This window comes from Prionailurus viverrinus, chromosome A1 (assembly GCF_022837055.1).
Source record: "Prionailurus viverrinus isolate Anna chromosome A1, UM_Priviv_1.0, whole genome shotgun sequence".
Taxonomy (NCBI): domain Eukaryota; kingdom Metazoa; phylum Chordata; class Mammalia; order Carnivora; family Felidae; genus Prionailurus; species Prionailurus viverrinus.
Window position 1 is genome coordinate 27,742,715 of NC_062561.1, and position 16,809 is coordinate 27,759,523.

The window sequence follows — 16,809 nt, forward strand, 5'->3', positions numbered from 1 at the left end:
CGTGTAATGGGGCTGTGTGTTGCTGAAGGTTGAATTGCGATCCCCCAAAGAGATGATGTTGAAGATCTAACCCTATCCCTGTGAATGTGTCCTCATTTGGAAATGGGATCTTTGCAGATATAATCAAGGTAAACTTGAAGGCATACTGGTTAGGGTGGGTCCTAAATACAATGACTGGTGTCCTTATAAGGAGAGAGAGATTTAGAGGCACATGGACACACAAGGAAGGCCATGTGATGGCAGAGGCAGAGATAGGAGTGATACAGCTATAAGTCAAGGATTTCCAACAAATACCAGAAGCTAGAAGGCAAATACAGAACACATTGTCCCTCAGAGTATCCAGAAGGAACCAACCCTGTCAACACCTTGATTCCAAGCTTCCAGCCTCCAGAAATGTAAGAGAATACATTTCTGTTGCTTCAAGCCACCCAGTTTATGGTACTTTTGTTACAACAGCCCTAGGAAACTAAGATAAATCAAATCACTTGCTTGCTATTAACAGCAGCATCTTATGTATATGATTTTCTGAACTTGAATATTTAAGGGGAACTGAAAGAGCTATACAATAATGTATTTCCATGTACATGTAAAAATATTTGTTCTTTCTCTATGCACATATCTTTAATCCACATACCAATGGAAGTCTTGCAAGTGATGTCACTGTGTCTGCTGTGGTCAGAATATGTGTGTTAGGGTTGAAATCCTAACCCCCAAAGTTGATGGCATTAGTGGGTAGGCCTTTAGAAAGGCAGTTAGGTCATGTAGGTGGAACCCTCATGAAGGGGCTTAGTGCTTTTATAACAGAGATTGACAGAGCTTTCTCCACTCCTTTTGCTATGTGAAGATACAAAACAAGAAGTCTTACCCAGAAGGCCCTCACCTGACCATGCTGGCACTTTGATCTTGGACTTCCAGGCTCTGGAACTGTAAGAAGTACATTTCTGTCTATAAGCCACCCAGTCTGCGGTATTTTGTTCTAGTAGGCCCAAACGGACTATGACAGTATCTTTTAATTTTTATTTTCTTACTGGATAGTATCTCCTTTAAAATGCCCAATACGATGAAGTAGAGTAAGATAGTGTGGAGGGTAGTAGAGAATTAGAGGAATTCGATTTGAAGCCTACTTTGGGAACTGACATAACACAGGTAAAAATGCCTAACCATGTCTGACACACAGCAGTATGTACCCAGTAAATGTATATGTAAATATGTGCGCATGTAAATATATGTAAATGTATATGTAAATATGTAAATATGTGCGCGCACACACACGTGTGTGTGTGTGTGTGTGTGTGTGTGTGTGTGTAAGAATTCTTATGCAATAGTTCTGAATTGCTTGCTTGAAATTAAAGATCAAGAAACTAACATTCTTCACAGGTTGTGTCAGGGTAAATAATGAGATAATAAATGGAAAATTTCTTTTTAACCTTGAACCTCTCCTGCAGAGAACATTTACATTATCTGTAAAAATGCTACCATCACACTACTGCATGCTTACGATACTATTTATAGATCCAGATTATTGGGTATGCCATTGTTAACTTGTTAAGTAATAACTATAAAAAACAAAAACCTTTATGATTTCCAGTGTGGAAGGATCACATTTGGCCCTGAAGTCATGTAAAAGCAAATGGGGAAGAGTGGTTTTACACAGAGGGAAACAGGTTCAGAGAGTCGCATAATTCGCTCAAGGTCATGCCGCTTTTAAGAAGAGACAACATGGGGAACTTTTCTTGTTTAAAATTCCTAAAGTGCCCGTGTCAGTCATCTCTTTGGAACACATCCTAGCCAGAAGTAAACACTTGGTTTGAAGCACAGATTGTTGATGGTACCAGAGAACGAATCCACCTATTACTATCATAACAGAATACTTTTGTTTGCTTCATTTATTTTCCCAGAGGGTTGAACATTCCTCTTGGCATATTCCGTAACTCAGGAGCATGTTTTTTTTTTTAAATTTTTTAATGTTTTCTAATTTATTTTTGAGACAGAGAGAGACAGAGCATGAGCAGCGGAGGGGCAGAGAGAGAGGGAGACACAGAATCTGAAGCAGGCTCCAGGCTCTGAGCTGTCAGCACAGAGCCCAACGCGGGGCTAGAACTCATGAACTGCGAGATCATGATCTGAGCCGAAGTCGGTCGCTTAACCGACTGAGCCACCCAGGCTCCCCTTTTTAATTTTGTTTTAATGTTTTTTTTTGGGTTTTTTTTTTTTTTTTTTTTTTTTGAGACAGAGAGAGACAGAGCATGAGCAGGGGAGGGGCAGAGAGAGAGAGGAGCAAGTTTTTTTCTTGGATTAAATACACCCCCTAAAAGGGAATAACAGCATGATGATGCAAGGCCATTTGCATCTGAAAAGCATTGCTGACAAACACAACTAGGAAATACAAAACATTGGTTTTTTTGTTAGGGTCCCGACTTCGTGTTTTGTGGCAGCCTCTGTGTGAGTATGTGAGGTTTTGAGACCAAATCTACTGGGTTGTTTTAATCTACCTTGAGCAGTAAAGAACCCCTATCTAGTACTGACAGAGTACGAACTGTGCCACTTCCCGCACATTTTTCTTGTTCTTCCTACTTTACAGCCGTGAGAAGTTACTGAGTGCACAAGGGAGTATGGCTGATGTGGGCTTGCTTTTCAAAATACTTTTATTTCTATAACACTGTGCCACAAAACTCACGTCATCAAGCTGACGTCCCCATATTCCAGCCACAAGAACAGTGTGAGCTTCTCAGGGTCAGCTGCACGGGGGGCCAAGCAGAACCCACAGAATCTCTGACAAACAGATTTCCCAGATGTGTGTTCAGAAGGAGTTTTGAAAGCACTGTCGAACCAGAAATTTCTTACATCGATAAACAATGTTTATATCCTTACCTTTTCCACATTCTCCTAAAAAGTGTCAGGTATTCCATTCACGGAACAGCCTGTGTTTTAGAACACTCTGTGTGCATATTTTGTTGTCCTTTGTTCACAGGCCAGCCGATGAGTCTGCTCTATGTGGTACAACACCTACTCTATCACAAACCTCAAAAAAAAAAAAACAAACCCGAATTGTTGTTCTGCGAGCAGCCAGCACTTAGTCTAGGCCTAATGTTCTGAGAAATGACCTATGGGAAGCAATACAAAATATAAGTTCAAGACTTCTCCCTATATATATATATTTTTTTTTTCAGTCTTCTAAGCTGTTGCTTTGTTACAGTTTAGTAACCTCTCTGTAATGTCCTTCTGGACAAAAAGCAAGCCAAGAGCTGCTCCTAAAGGAGCTGATAAGGATGCCTTATGAACTGTAGTGTTGTTTTTCATCCACAGTGCTGATTCTCAACCGTGGCTGTACATGGGAATCCCTGGCAAGTATGTAAAACCCCCAGTGTCCATGCCGTACCCCAGACCAATGAAATTGGAAATCTGGGGTGGGACCCAAGCCTCAGTGATTCTAAAGCTCTCCAAGTGATTCCAAAGTATAGCCAACATTGAGAACCACTGAGCTAGAATATAAAGAGTTGGTTCACCAACTGCAGTGTTGGTCAACAGCTTTTCCACCTTGTCTATGATTGTGTTCCTGATCGGACTTGAGTTTCGGAGGTTCGGGTATGTCTGTTTGTTCTTACACTCTCAGTGTTCACCCCACACCACCAAAACATTGGCCTGACTCGCTAATGCCCACTCCTGGATACCTATACATTCTTACTAACTCATGGGCCTAGATCTGGAGTAAGCAGGGAGAGAATTCTAGTTCTCCTTCGATATTGATGTTTCTCTTCCATAGTGATAAAATTCCTTCTATAATTTAAAACTAGGGAAAAGGACACCCAAATTCTCTTTTCTGTTTAAACTCACTTTCTAGGTAGTCTCATCCAACCACTTGACTTTAAAAACACTTCATAAGCTAATGAGTTCCAAACTTGTATCTTCAGTCTGGACATCTTCCTTGAACCCACACTTGAACTTCAACAGCTTACTCTACTTGGATGTCTAATAGGCTCTTAAAACTCGACATGTCCAAACGTGAGCTCATGACAATACCCTTCCTCACCACCAATACCAGAAACACCCGTCTCACAGCCTTCCCTAACTTCATTGATGGTAACTCTATCTTCTAAGGCTGAAAACCTACATATCATCCTTGACTCTTTTTATACAAGTCAAATCCAATCTGTTTCTGTTCATCCTACACTTAAAATCCTGTTTATTATACTTTTAAAATATATCAAGAATCTAGGCATTTCTCACCACCTCTACTGTGTGTGTGTGTGTGTGTGTGTGTGTGTGTGTGTGTGCACGTGTGCACATGTGCATGGTACAAGCCAACATCATTTCTCATCTGGATTATTGCACCTGCCTCTCAACTTGCCTCCCTGCTTCTACTCTTGCTTTCCTTCCTGTCTATTCTCAAAATATCGGTGAGAGTGACCTTGTTAAAACATGCTATATCATGTTACTCCCCTGCACCAAATCCTCCAAATGCTTCCCATTTCACGCAGAGTAAAAGCCAAAAGCTTTACTATGACTTAAAGGACCCTATATGGTCTGGCCCCATATTAGGCTTTTATCCTCATTTCCTAGTACTCTCTCCTTTTGCTCACATCAAACTTTTTGTTGTTTATCAAAGACAGACATTCTCTCACTTCAGGATATTTGACTATATTCCATTTGCTCAAGGCTGAAATTCAGCTGGGTTTCAACATGGGGCCCTAGGGAATGTTTTTGAACTGTATTAGCTTTTATTGGGTGGGACATATGCTGTGATTGGTCAGTACCTGTGTCATATTGGTTGTTCAATGTTTTGAGTATCAACACGCTCTTCCTGTACCCTTGAATCCCTGAGATCCCTATTGAGAGGTCACAAGAAGATATTCCCTGGCCACCCTATCTAAAATTTCATACAGATTTTACTTCCCATTCAATTTCCACTTTAATTTTTCTCCTTGTACTTATATTCGTTGTCCATTGCTGCATCATGTATTACCCCCAACATATAGTGGCTTAAAAAAAACATTCAGTATGTGTTTCCCCCAACAGTTTCTGGAAGGCAGAAATTCAGGAGCAGCTTGGCTGTGTGGTTCTTGTTCACGTTGCACCAAGATGTCAGCTAGAGTTAGGGTCATCTTGATAGGGGCTGGAGGTTACACCAAATGGTCATCTTCAAAGTTGGAGGAAACTACTTAAGGGCAAGAATAGCAGAACACAAGAATCATTAGAGGCCACCTTGGAGACCAGCTACCACAATACGACCACTGGTCCCCACAGGTTCACATGCAAGTTATCCTCATCTCCTCCCAAGACCCCCTCCCCCCAAGTCTCATGCCATTACAGCATCAGCTCAAAATCTAGACTCTTGTTATCTAAAGCAAGTCTGGTGCAGGTGAGACTCCACACATGTAGTTCTTGTGTAGCTCATCCAGTATGGTTTCTCTTGACCTGAGACTTGTGAAGTAAAGGGTCAAGTTATCTCCTTCCAACGTATTCCACATAAAATGGTAGGATGTGCATAGGATAACCAGTATAGGTGTTTATTCAAAGGGGGAAAATGGGAGGAAGTTGGTGCCATTGGGCTATAGCGATTCAAAAATCCAGCAAGATAGGGGTTGGTACTTCCTTGATTAGGACTCAAGGCATGAGAATAATTGTTTGTGGCATTTGGCTACACACTGTGGGCTTTAAGTTCTGCCCTTTGAGTTATGTTTCCTTTTCCATGAAAAGCAACCCATGTATGTGGTTGCTGGTGTTCCCCGCCTGATCTCTGTCATAATGAGACTTTTCATTTCATCATGAATCTGTCCCTTTCAGTCCAAACTGGTGGTATTTCTGAAAATACAATTGTCTTAAAAAGTCTGAGGGGTTTTTTATAAATCTTACTTGGGCTTATCCCATTGGACAAAAACCATATCTTGTCTTCTATCTTCTTTGGTCTTCTGCCAGACTATTAAAGGACAACATTTTTAAGCTTCTGAAAGTTTTATTCTTTGACTGAATGGTTCCTTGAGATATTTATTTCCTTGGATTGTTCTGATGTCTTAACAAAGGAATTAATAGCCACTCTCGCATTTTCCACTTTAAATCAGGCTTTCATGATGGTTCTCTGATTTGATCTCTTCCTGGAGCCAATTCTTAACCTTAGCATAGTTTGCCATTTACAGAGGTTGAGAACTACCAAAATCAGCAATTCCTAGCTCCTTTTTGGGCAATAACCTTTCATTTAGGCTATCTCTATCTTCCCACATCTTACTATAAGCAGCAAGAATGAATCAGGCAGGACCTTCCACACTCTGCCTATCTCCTTACCCAGCTCACTTAGGTCATTAGGTACCTTTGCTTCCCACGTCACCACAGGTAACGGTGCTGCTATCTAACACCAAATAACAGGGACCCCTTCTATAATGTTCCTAAACTTGTGCCAGCATTGTCCTCAAAGACTTTCCAGCTTCTGCCCTCAGACCAGTTCTGAAGCCAAGCCCATGTTTTCATTTTAGACTGCACCAAACTTCCAGGTGCTATAATCTATAAGTTGTTTCCTGCTGCATTACAGTTTATCCCAAATTTGGGGTAGGAAGCGAGAATCACTGGAGGCCGGCTTGAAATCTGATTACCTCAGTATTTAACAGTATCTAACACATTACATATTTTACTTACTTGCTTTGTGAGTTGCCCATCTAGAATGAAAGAATGTGGCAGAGGGATTTTTTTTTTTAATGTTTATCTATTTTAGAGACAGAGAGAGACAGAGCATGAGCAGGGGAGGGGCAGAGAGAGAGGGAGACACAGAATCGGAAGCAGGCTCCAGGCTCTGAGCTGTCAGCACAGAGCCCAACACGGGGCCAGAACTCACAAACTGCGAGATCATGACATGAACCAAAGTTGGACACCTAACCAACTGAGCCACGCAGGTGCCCTGAGGGATTTTTGTTGGGTTTATCCACTACTGTAGCCTCAGTGTCTGGTTTATACTAGATACTCAAGAAATGTGTGTTAGGTGACTAAAGTAAGACTACACTTCCTGGCCTTTCTTGTAACTACGTGTAGCTGTGCAACTAAATTTAACCAGTGAAGTGTGAGCAAAAGTGATGAGTACAATCTCTGGGTTGTACACCTAGAGGTAAACTCGCCCTGCAGTTTCCCTTTCTCCCTCCTCACTGGCTGGATTATTTATGCATTTGATGTAGATAAGGGAAGCACCCTAGAGAAGACAGAGCAACACAATAGAAGCCTGGACCCTTGACACCATAGTAAGTAACACCATCACTGTGCCAGCCCTGGCCTGCGTGTGCAGAGACTAGCACCTAAGAGACAATTTCTAAGCTGCTAAATCACAGTTATTTTGAGTCTCGACTATTGTGGCTGAACCTGTAGTTTAATCTAGGTGACCTGAGTGAGAGGGGCTGGATAGAAACACCATCACGCCTGAAAAGAGCTTGAGGAAGTTAGAGAAATGGCCAACTAGCCCTTTAGGACGACGACTATAGAACTTCTCATATGTAGTATTACACTGTAGGAATATACCACCGTTTATTCGCCGGTTATCTTGTCTTTGCCTTATTTCGCGTAGTTTTCTGGTTTTGTTAAGATATAATTGATATCCGCCGCTGTATAAGTTCAAAGTATACAGCAGGATGGTTTGATTTACAATCCATCTACTATTGATAGGTATGTAAATAGTTTCTGTTTTAAACTCTGATGAATCATGCTTGTACTGGACTTGGTGAGCACGTGAACAGTGGAATGTCTAGGTATGAAAATACTCGGCCTTAGAAGGTTCTGCCAATTTTCCAAAAAGGCACTAATTTACCAGTCCTCTAGTGGAGCACGAGAATTTCGGTTTCCCATCCTGACGCACGGTAGCTTTTTTTTTTCATTTTAGTAATTCTGTTGAGTGTATAGAGGTATCTCATTGTAATTGTAGTTTGCATTTCCATATATTTACTAGCCATTTGGCTGTCTTCTTTTTTTTGAAGTTTATTTACTTATTTTGAGGAGGGGGGAGGGGCAGAGAGAGAAAGAGAGAGAGAGAATTCCAAGTAGGCTCTGTGCTGTCAGCGTGGAGCCCAACGTGGGGCTTGAACCCATGAACCCAGAGATCATGACCTGAACCAAAACCAAGAGTTGGAGGCTTAACTGACTGAGCCACCCAGGTGCTCCTGCAAATTTAAATAGTATTGATCACTGTATTTATTGAGGATACCATGTTGGATACCTGGTACTGAGCACTTTATGCTTACCTAACAGGTATGACAACTATCTTCAGTAGGTTTAGAACTCATTCCATTCTATAGTTGAAAAAACTGAAGCCCTGAGATGTTCAGTGGTTCACCCAAAGTCTCTCGTGTTATAAGTAGTGGAGACAAGATCTAAACACAGGTCGATCTGACAAAGCCTGAAGTGTGCATGCTGAACCCTTGTTGAATAACACGGGATTCACTCCCTTTCTTCAGACTGCATGAAACTTCATTATTGTAACCATTTTCATCACCCTCCCTTTGTTTTACTGGAGCCCCCAAAGAGAAGCCATATAGTTGGGAGGCTGCTGAGGACTACTCAGGAGAGTCTTGAACTCTAGCCACTGTGGTATGCCTGCAGGGAATTCCTACCCCACATCGCACTCTTGGAAGCCTGCAAGGCCAAGGGAATTTCTAACATGACTCCTTTCTACAAGTAAAGCAAAATAGGAGGATCCTAAGTTTTATCCATAGAAATGGAACTCTTGTTGGCTGCCAGAAGATATTAGGGATGGAATACTGCCCCAGAATGTCTACAGAGTGCTCAGGGCCTTCCAGTTATGCCAACGGAATTCCAGCTTCACTGGGGACTGTACTCCTGTGACAGGCATTTATATATTGGTAGGTAAAACTATATACTGCTTTATTTCTATTCTGAAAGGGATTTCAAGATAAAACACACTGAGGATATAGCCCTATGATGTTTTAGCAATTGAAAGCTGGGAGCTGGTAGAACCAAAGTTAAGGACTCTTTGAGGACAAATTTAAGTATTATTGGAAAACATATAAAGTGCTTGCATGGACAGCTCAAAAAAAGCCACAACACGATCTTCCATTTATATGGCATCAAGGTGCAATTTACGAACCACTTCCACAAATGTTATCTCATTTGGCCTTCACAAACCCCCGAAGGTAGATTGGACAGCTGGTCTTATTATGATTAATATTTCATCTTACAAATGAAGCAACCAAAGCTCAGAGAGTTTCAGTGTTTGCCCGAGGTCACAGAATTCTTAAATGGCTCTGCCGGGTCTCAAGTTCAGGTCTTTCTGCCCTTTGCCCCTATGCCATACTCTCTGTTACATACCTGGCTATACTTACAAAGGATGTGAATACCCACAGGAGTTGGCTTGGAGTTAAGACGTCAGGACAGTCAGAAGTTCCCTAAGAGAGGGCATTTTTGGAAAAGGCATAGTGGTGGGGTTTAAAATGGGTAGTGCTATGGAAAGTTTCTGTTTGGTTCATTTATCATGGCTAAAGAAACTCTTCAGGGGAATTTCTCTCCCATGCCACTGACAGAGTCTTCAGAACTTTCCCAGTGAAGGGAAATTTCTTTCATCCCTGTAGCCAGCAGAGGTCTGGTGACAGCTACCATACAGTGTGACAACTCAGAGATGGAAGCCATTACGCTTTCCTCAGATATGAATTTATAAACAAAGAAATGCAGCCACCTTCCGGAAGATCGCAAATATTATTAAAAGCACATTTCTCCTCATTTCCCCAAGTGACAGTATTCATTGTCATCAGAAAAACAGAGCGAACAAATGTACATCTTTCCGTTTCTACACTATGAAGCTCACTATTTTAACACAGTTAAAGAAGAGGAATTCTAACCCAAATTTAGCATGTTTTCTATTCACAAAAATTTGACATGTCGTACAAAGCACTGTCTATTGTAAAGATTATTTGACCACATAATTATAGGGATGAATGTTGGAGTGTAACGGTTTTTATTAATGTTGATTCTAATAGGTTTACAGACTTTGCCATAACCGTTCTGGGAAATAATACAAAGCTGCTCATGGGGGAAATTATAACAAATGAAAAGCATTCCAAATTCTGGATTTTGTCAAAAGATATATATTGTCACAATCATCTTCCAAAATGTAGAAAGCTCTATGTGGACTCAGAAGACCTAAATTCGGTTCTGCCACAAAGTTGTCACACAATACTGGAAGTCACTTGACTTCTCTAAGTCTCTGTTTCCTTCTGTCTAAAATGAGGTGATCTTGGGGCGCCTGGGTGGCGCAGTCGGTTAAGTGTCAGACTTCAGCCAGGTCACGATCTCGCGGTCCGTGAGTTCGAGCCCCGCGTCAGGCTCTGGGCTGATGGCTCGGAGCCTGGAGCCTGTTTCCGATTCTGTGTCTCCCTCTCTCTCTGCCCCTCCCCCGTTCATGCTCTGTCTCTCTCTGTCCCAAAAATAAAATAAAAACGTTGAAAAAAAAATTAAAAAAAAAAAATGAGGTGATCTTAATCAAGGGGTTAGCATAAGAAGGTTCTGTCTGTTCCCCACTGTAGCTGCTGGGTCTGATGGAGTGAATGGTCTGTGCTTATTATTAATAAATATTTATTACCTGAACTTAAGGTGACTTATAATTGTAGCATTCCATGATTTATGGCATAAATTTAAAGAATTTCTAAAGAATGTGATATTGCCACAAATATGCTCTTATGCAAACATACACACACACACACACACACACACACACACACACACACAAAATGAGGAGTGCCTAGTAAAGTAGTCACTGATTCACGTAGATCCTTTGTTGGAAGAGAGAAATCAAATCTTTAACTGTTGTCCTCACCTTACTGGATTAATCTAACTTTTCACTGCAGAATCAAATTTAAGGAAGCATGACTTTTTGGAATTTTCAGAAATTAAGATTTTTCTCTTCCTTCCTTCCTTCCTTCCTTCCTCCCTCCCTCCCTCCCTCCCCCCCTCTCTTTCTTTCTTTTTTCTTTCTTTCTTTCTTTCTTTCTTTCTTTCTTTCTTTCTTTCTTTCTTTCAGTAGGCCTCATGCCCAACACAGAGCCCAGTGTAGAGCTTGAACTCAGGACCTTGAAATCAAGACCTGAGCTGAGATCAAGAGTCCAATGCTTAACCAACTGAACCACCCAGGTACCCCTAGAAACTAAGATTTTCACTGAGACATTTTATGACAAGAAACAGCTGAGAATCTATGTCTGTATTTATTCACACTAATGAGAGAGTAATCGAAGGCAACTAATTTAAAAACCAGATATGTATCTTCATTTAGATCCTTGGAAGATAAAAGACATACTTGGATATGTTAGCATAAGCCCAAATTGGTGAAGTTTCTTTTTGATTTCATCTTATCTTTAATCTTATCCCAGCACGCTGGGCTAAAACTGCTCATTGTAGCCTTGAATTGCCATTTCCTATCAATGTCTCATTTTACAACGTTTTCCTTTGTGTATCCTTTTGAATCCTCTTTTTCTTTCCACTTTCGCTTCCCTCTTCCCCAACGAAAATATCTTTTGCTTAGATTAAACTCCTTTACCTAAGGAATGAATAAATGATTATTTCCCGGATGCAGTTACATTTTAAAAGAAAGCCATTTCCTAAGGGAATCTTTAATTGGCCAAATTTCAGGCCATTTAACAATCTCCCTAGATTTCAGGTAATCCCCCTTGTCCCTTAAAATATACAGGTAATTGTCTAGTACAATGATTCCTTGAACTTTCAAAGCCATGGAGCTCTTACTCAAACAAAACCAGGCAGCAATTCGGTAAACAGAAGAGATAAGGGCTGAGGCAGGGGTGGGGGTCCAGAATCTTCTCCACTCTCCCTATTTCTCTCCACTAGCCATTGCTGCAGAGGCACACATCTCTGAGCAACCCTAGTAAAAGGCCAGCCCATATCTTTACACAAATACACAGACACATAAGGTGAAAGAATATGTGATATGCAAATAGATAACCCACTCTCAAGTATCCTAAAGGAGCCTGTAATGTCTACTGCAATAATAAACCACATTCACATTTTTTAACACTTTAGGAATGTAGCAAAATGACAAATGAACAGAATAAGCAATCTAGATTTTGCCTATTATCCTCTATTTCTATTTCATGTTTGCAACTTGGGTGTGCTACGCGGTTGGGTTTTAAAATAAATACGGTCAACCGAGTGTATTCCTTGAAGTCAGCGTTACTCGTACTAGTTCCTTTAGAAGAACTGATTTTCCTTTATTCAAACTTTGAATTGAATCCAATCACCAAAACAACTTCTTTCTTATCCTCTGAAATAAAAGTTCCAGTGGTATTTTCCCAGCAGTTGACAATTTGAAGAAAATTGCCTCCAGGAAGATCACCCAGATCCACTTTTGGGGGGACTCTGGAACTGCTTTTCTCACCCTGCAGGCACCTACAACCCAGAAGTTCCCCAATCAAAGTCTTTCACCCTTGCCAGAAACCTGTCCCTCCTCTTGGTTACTGATGAATGGTTCCGCTTTCCTCCTATACACAAAGCTAAAACCTTATAGTTACCATCAAACAGCAACCATTAAGTTACTGGGACTCTAAGCTAGGCATATTACCTAGGTCAGGATTTTCCAACCTCAGCACTATTGACTTTTTGGGCAGGATGATTCTCTGTTCTGGGAGGCTGCCCAGTCCATTACAGTATATTTAGCAGCATCCCTGGCCTCTACCCACTAGATGCCAGTAGACATACCCCTCTCCCCCTTCTAGGCTTCACAAAAAATGTCTCCAGGCATCGTCAAATGTCTGCTGGAGGCAAAATCAACTGCGTTTGAGAAGCGTTGATGTGGATTGTCTCTTTATTCCTCACAGTATCCCACAAGGTACATACTGTAACTTCATTCCACATAATGCAGATCAGGAAACTGGGCCTCTAGGGAATTGAGTGACTTGTCCTTGGTCATGGGGCCGGTATGTGGCAGAGCTGGGTTTCAGAGTACTGTACAAACTGTCTCCCCATCTGTCCCATTTGCTACCTCTGGAGCTCAGGTCCCTTCTGCATCTAGTTTTTGTTTTGTTTTGTTTTGTTTTTTAATCCAACTATGTTAACCTTTCATTTGGAACGTCACGGGTTTTGTCCCCTCCTTCCTACTTCCCATGCTGTTGCCTTAGCTCAGATTTCCCACCTAGATTATAATAACTAGGCTTTTAGTTTCTCTCTCAGATTTCAGCCTCTTCGTTTTTCAATCTGTCTTTCACATTGCTGATAGAACTTTCTCAAACATATTATTACATAACTGCCCTAGGGAAAAACCTTCTGTGCCTCCCACGTTGCCCACAGCAGGGTTCTCGAACCAGCTGTGGTCCCAAACCAGGCCCATGGGTATCTCTAGGAAACTTGTTAGAAATGCAAATTCTTGGGCAAGCTGAGGGCTAGGCAGCAATGATTTTCCAGGCAGCCTTGCTCAGTAATTGATCAAACATTCAAGAAGTATTAGTTTCATAACCGGTCTGTGCAAGACATTGGGCAATGATTCGACTATGGAATGGAGATTTTTTTCCTTCCAAATTTGGACTTGGCAAGACTCTGTATCTGTAGGTCTGGGGGGTGAGTCTCAGCATCCATATTTTTAGAAAGCTCCCAGACGATTCTGATGTGTAGTGGGTTGATCATGACTGTCCTAATGCTGGCTATACAAAAATGAGAGAAATCTCTTCCCTCCCATAACCTATGTGGTAGGAGACACGTAAGCAAACGCTAATGCCGCCATCATAAATAACAAGAGCTTGCTTCCCCTCTTTTGGGCTTTCTTTGGCTTTTGATTTCACTTTTGGCTTTTGATTCCACTTCACATTTCCTTCAACTTGAATGTATGTGCACAACAATGTAAAGCAAAATTTTGTTCAGATGATTTTATTTATTCACCTAATCTCTGACGTTCCAAGGTTAATCTATTGTTCAGGGTCTCAAATTTCCAGCAGTAACCTCAAATTAGGGGTTACCTATTACACAGCCCTAAAGTACCTTTGAGGGTTCTAGTCCCCTTGCGGCTACCTCCTCATCAGGAGCCCGTGGTTGACCACAGGTCTCTTCATTATCCTCTAAGGTGGCTGCGAGACCTTGAACCACCACGGGTAGGGGCGGAGCAGGCTCACTTCTCCCCGCCGCCAGGGCGGCGCAGCGAGAGCCTTCACCCGCGCTAAGGTCAGAGGGCGCCCGAGTGGAGAGCCCGAATGGGGAAGTCCTCCGGGGGCGGGCGCACCTGCCGCTGCTGGCGGGAAATCGAAACTCAAGCTGTTGAAACCGCTGCCCCTGCCCTTTCGAATCTCATCTCGAGACTCCCGAGGCGTCCCAGCCCGCGTCCCCGCCGCAGCGGCGGCCGGGCACCCGCGGACTCAGAGCTATGTTCACCCGCACTCGGGTGGTGGGCTCCGGGCTCGGCGCCCCCCCCGCCCCCCGCCCGGCCCGGGAGCCCCCCGGGCGGCCTCGGGAGCCGGGCCAGCTGCAAGGTCCCAGACCGGGTTCGCAGGCGACCCCCCAGAGCCCTTCGCAGGAGAGCCCACGGCTCGCCGGCCAGCGGTGGTAAGTACTTAACAACCCGGCTTGGGGGCGGGAGCCCAGACCTCAGACAGACTCGCGAGCACTTTCTTGATCATCGGAGTTTGAAACCACGGGGGCCCAGGAACGGGGTTTCTGAGAGAGTGCAGGCTCGTTTGCCTACCCAAAAGCTTTCAGGAATTATTACCTTATAACTTGAGTGTGCCAGTCTGCGGTTCTTTGCTAAATAACAGCTCTCGTTCCTTTCAAGAACATTGCTTCCCCGATTCTCCTGACTGGCTACAGGATTGAAAAGACCTGTGGAGAACTCGCCTGAGCTTCCTACGAACTTTACAGGTGTCTCCAGAACTCCTGCTCTTTAGCATGAATTATTGTTTTCCTTCCTGGTTTAAACCATCGATGCCCTTAAGTGGTGTCTCCGCGTCAGCTGCCGGGGCAAGGGCGGAGAGGGAATGTGTTATGGGGTAGATGCTCCAAATGCTGGCTCTGGGAGCACGCTTGCATCTCAACCAAGTTCCCAGATAAATGACCTCTTAGGACCAGAGGAGTGGGACCGGGTGAGGTCGAGAGTGGCCGCAGGGTTTCCTGTCATATAGGTAACCTTGACCTTGGTCTTTGGTTCAGAGTCTACAGTTGGTACCCTGAAAACGTTTGTTACGCCGCGTCAGTGATCCTCGCTTTCCTCCCAATGGAAGGAGCTTCTTGAACAGGATAGTATGGCTACACAGGGCTCCGGAAGTGCTGTTTCTGTGCATTGGAATCCTCTGAATAGTTTCATTTTCAGTTCCCCCCTTTCCATCAACCTGTAGTCGCACAAAAGACCTGCTGGTTGCCAAGGAACGGTGTATCACCATATGACCCGTAAACAGTAACTTTTCTTTCATCCCTTAACTTTGAAAGAAGTCATGAGTACTGGGCTTTTGATATTATTCCACTTAGGGTTGCCCTTAGATGGGGTGGGTGACCCGGGTGGTTGCAGTTAGAGATTGCCGCATTTGTCACCTTTGCGGAATGAGAGGTGTCTTGCTACGATAGAGGTTCATTAAATTCAAGTAATCTCAGTAAGCTGTAGCATTTAATGTAGCAGAGGTCATGGGCATACAGTCTCAGGTTGATGATGAACGCCCTTTACATGCCTTTTTGTTGTTAAAGAGCATCTAGTTAGATACAATCATTTATTTGCAAGCTCATATCATCTCATAAATATTAGCATTTGCATCTATCTGTTTTTTCTTTTTCTTTTTCCTTTCTTTCTTCTTTTTTTTTTTTTTGGCTGTCAACATCCCCAGAATCTTGCTGGACCAAATTGCTCGGAAAGGGGCGGTTTTCTAATTCATTGTCCAGGCCTCAATACCTGAAGACCTCACTGCATACTATTTTGTGATTTTTAAGATTTGCCGATAGACCATTAGAGAGTACATGGGAGAGTTGGCTTTCACAGAGCTCTTTTATTTTTAAAAAATGCGAACCGGTTGCAATAAGTAGAGTGTTTTTTTTTTTAACGTTTATTTATTTTTGGGACAGAGAGAGACAGAGCATGAATGGGGGAGGGGCAGAGAGAGAGGGAGACACAGAATCAGAAGCAGGCTCCAGGCTCTGAGCCATCAGCCCAGAGCCTGACGCGGGCTCGAACTCACAGACTGTGAGATCGTGACCTGAGCTGAAGTCGGACACTTAACCGACTGAGCCACCCAGGCGCCCCAGCAATAAGTAGAGTGTTATAAGACTCATTCCCTTTTAGGTGTTCAGTAGAGGAGATCCTGTTTGGACCACTCTGAATTCTTACATCTCCATTAGTCACTTCTATTGTTTATTCTCACTTGTATCCTTTAATGCAACTGGAAAACCAAGGAAAATGGTTGAATGGTAAATAATGTCTTAGTAAAATGCACACACAAACCCTAAAAGAGGGCTTTATTCTTTTTTTTTTTTTTTTTTTTTTGGAGCGGAATTATAGCATTTTCTGGTGGGAAGTAGAGAAAAAGGAAGGATGAAGTGCTTAATAAGCTTCATTTGTTCATTCTCAATATGCGCTATATACATGACAAAGGATTGGGATTTCACCTTGTATTGTCCACATCTTTCCATTAATTCCTTAGGGAAGTGCCAGTGAGGGCACAGGAGCATGGGCTTTGATGCCAGACTCCATGTTCTCATTCTGCCATTACTTGCTCTCTGAACTTCAGCAAGGTACTCAAGGACTTTATGCCTCAGTTTCCTCATTACTTGAAATGAGATAATACCAACCTCTGAGGGCTTCTTTATTTGTGTGTAGGTGTATGCGTAAAACAGAACTTCATGCCTGGCAGGAAGGAAATG

At 42.6% G+C, this 16,809-nt stretch overlaps 1 protein-coding gene across 2 annotated transcripts in view; it reads left to right on the top strand.

Annotated features, from left to right (window-relative positions):
- Window positions 1-14,165: 14,165 nt before the first annotated feature.
- Window positions 14,166-16,809, top strand: part of EPSTI1 (epithelial stromal interaction 1) — a 98,837-nt gene continuing 96,193 nt past the window's right edge. For both annotated transcript variants that reach the window (XM_047872327.1, XM_047872336.1), the window contains exon 1: window positions 14,166-14,514. In XM_047872327.1, coding sequence (XP_047728283.1) covers window positions 14,336-14,514 — 179 coding nt within the window. In that variant the 5' untranslated portion in view covers window positions 14,166-14,335. The remainder of the gene's footprint in view (window positions 14,515-16,809) is intronic.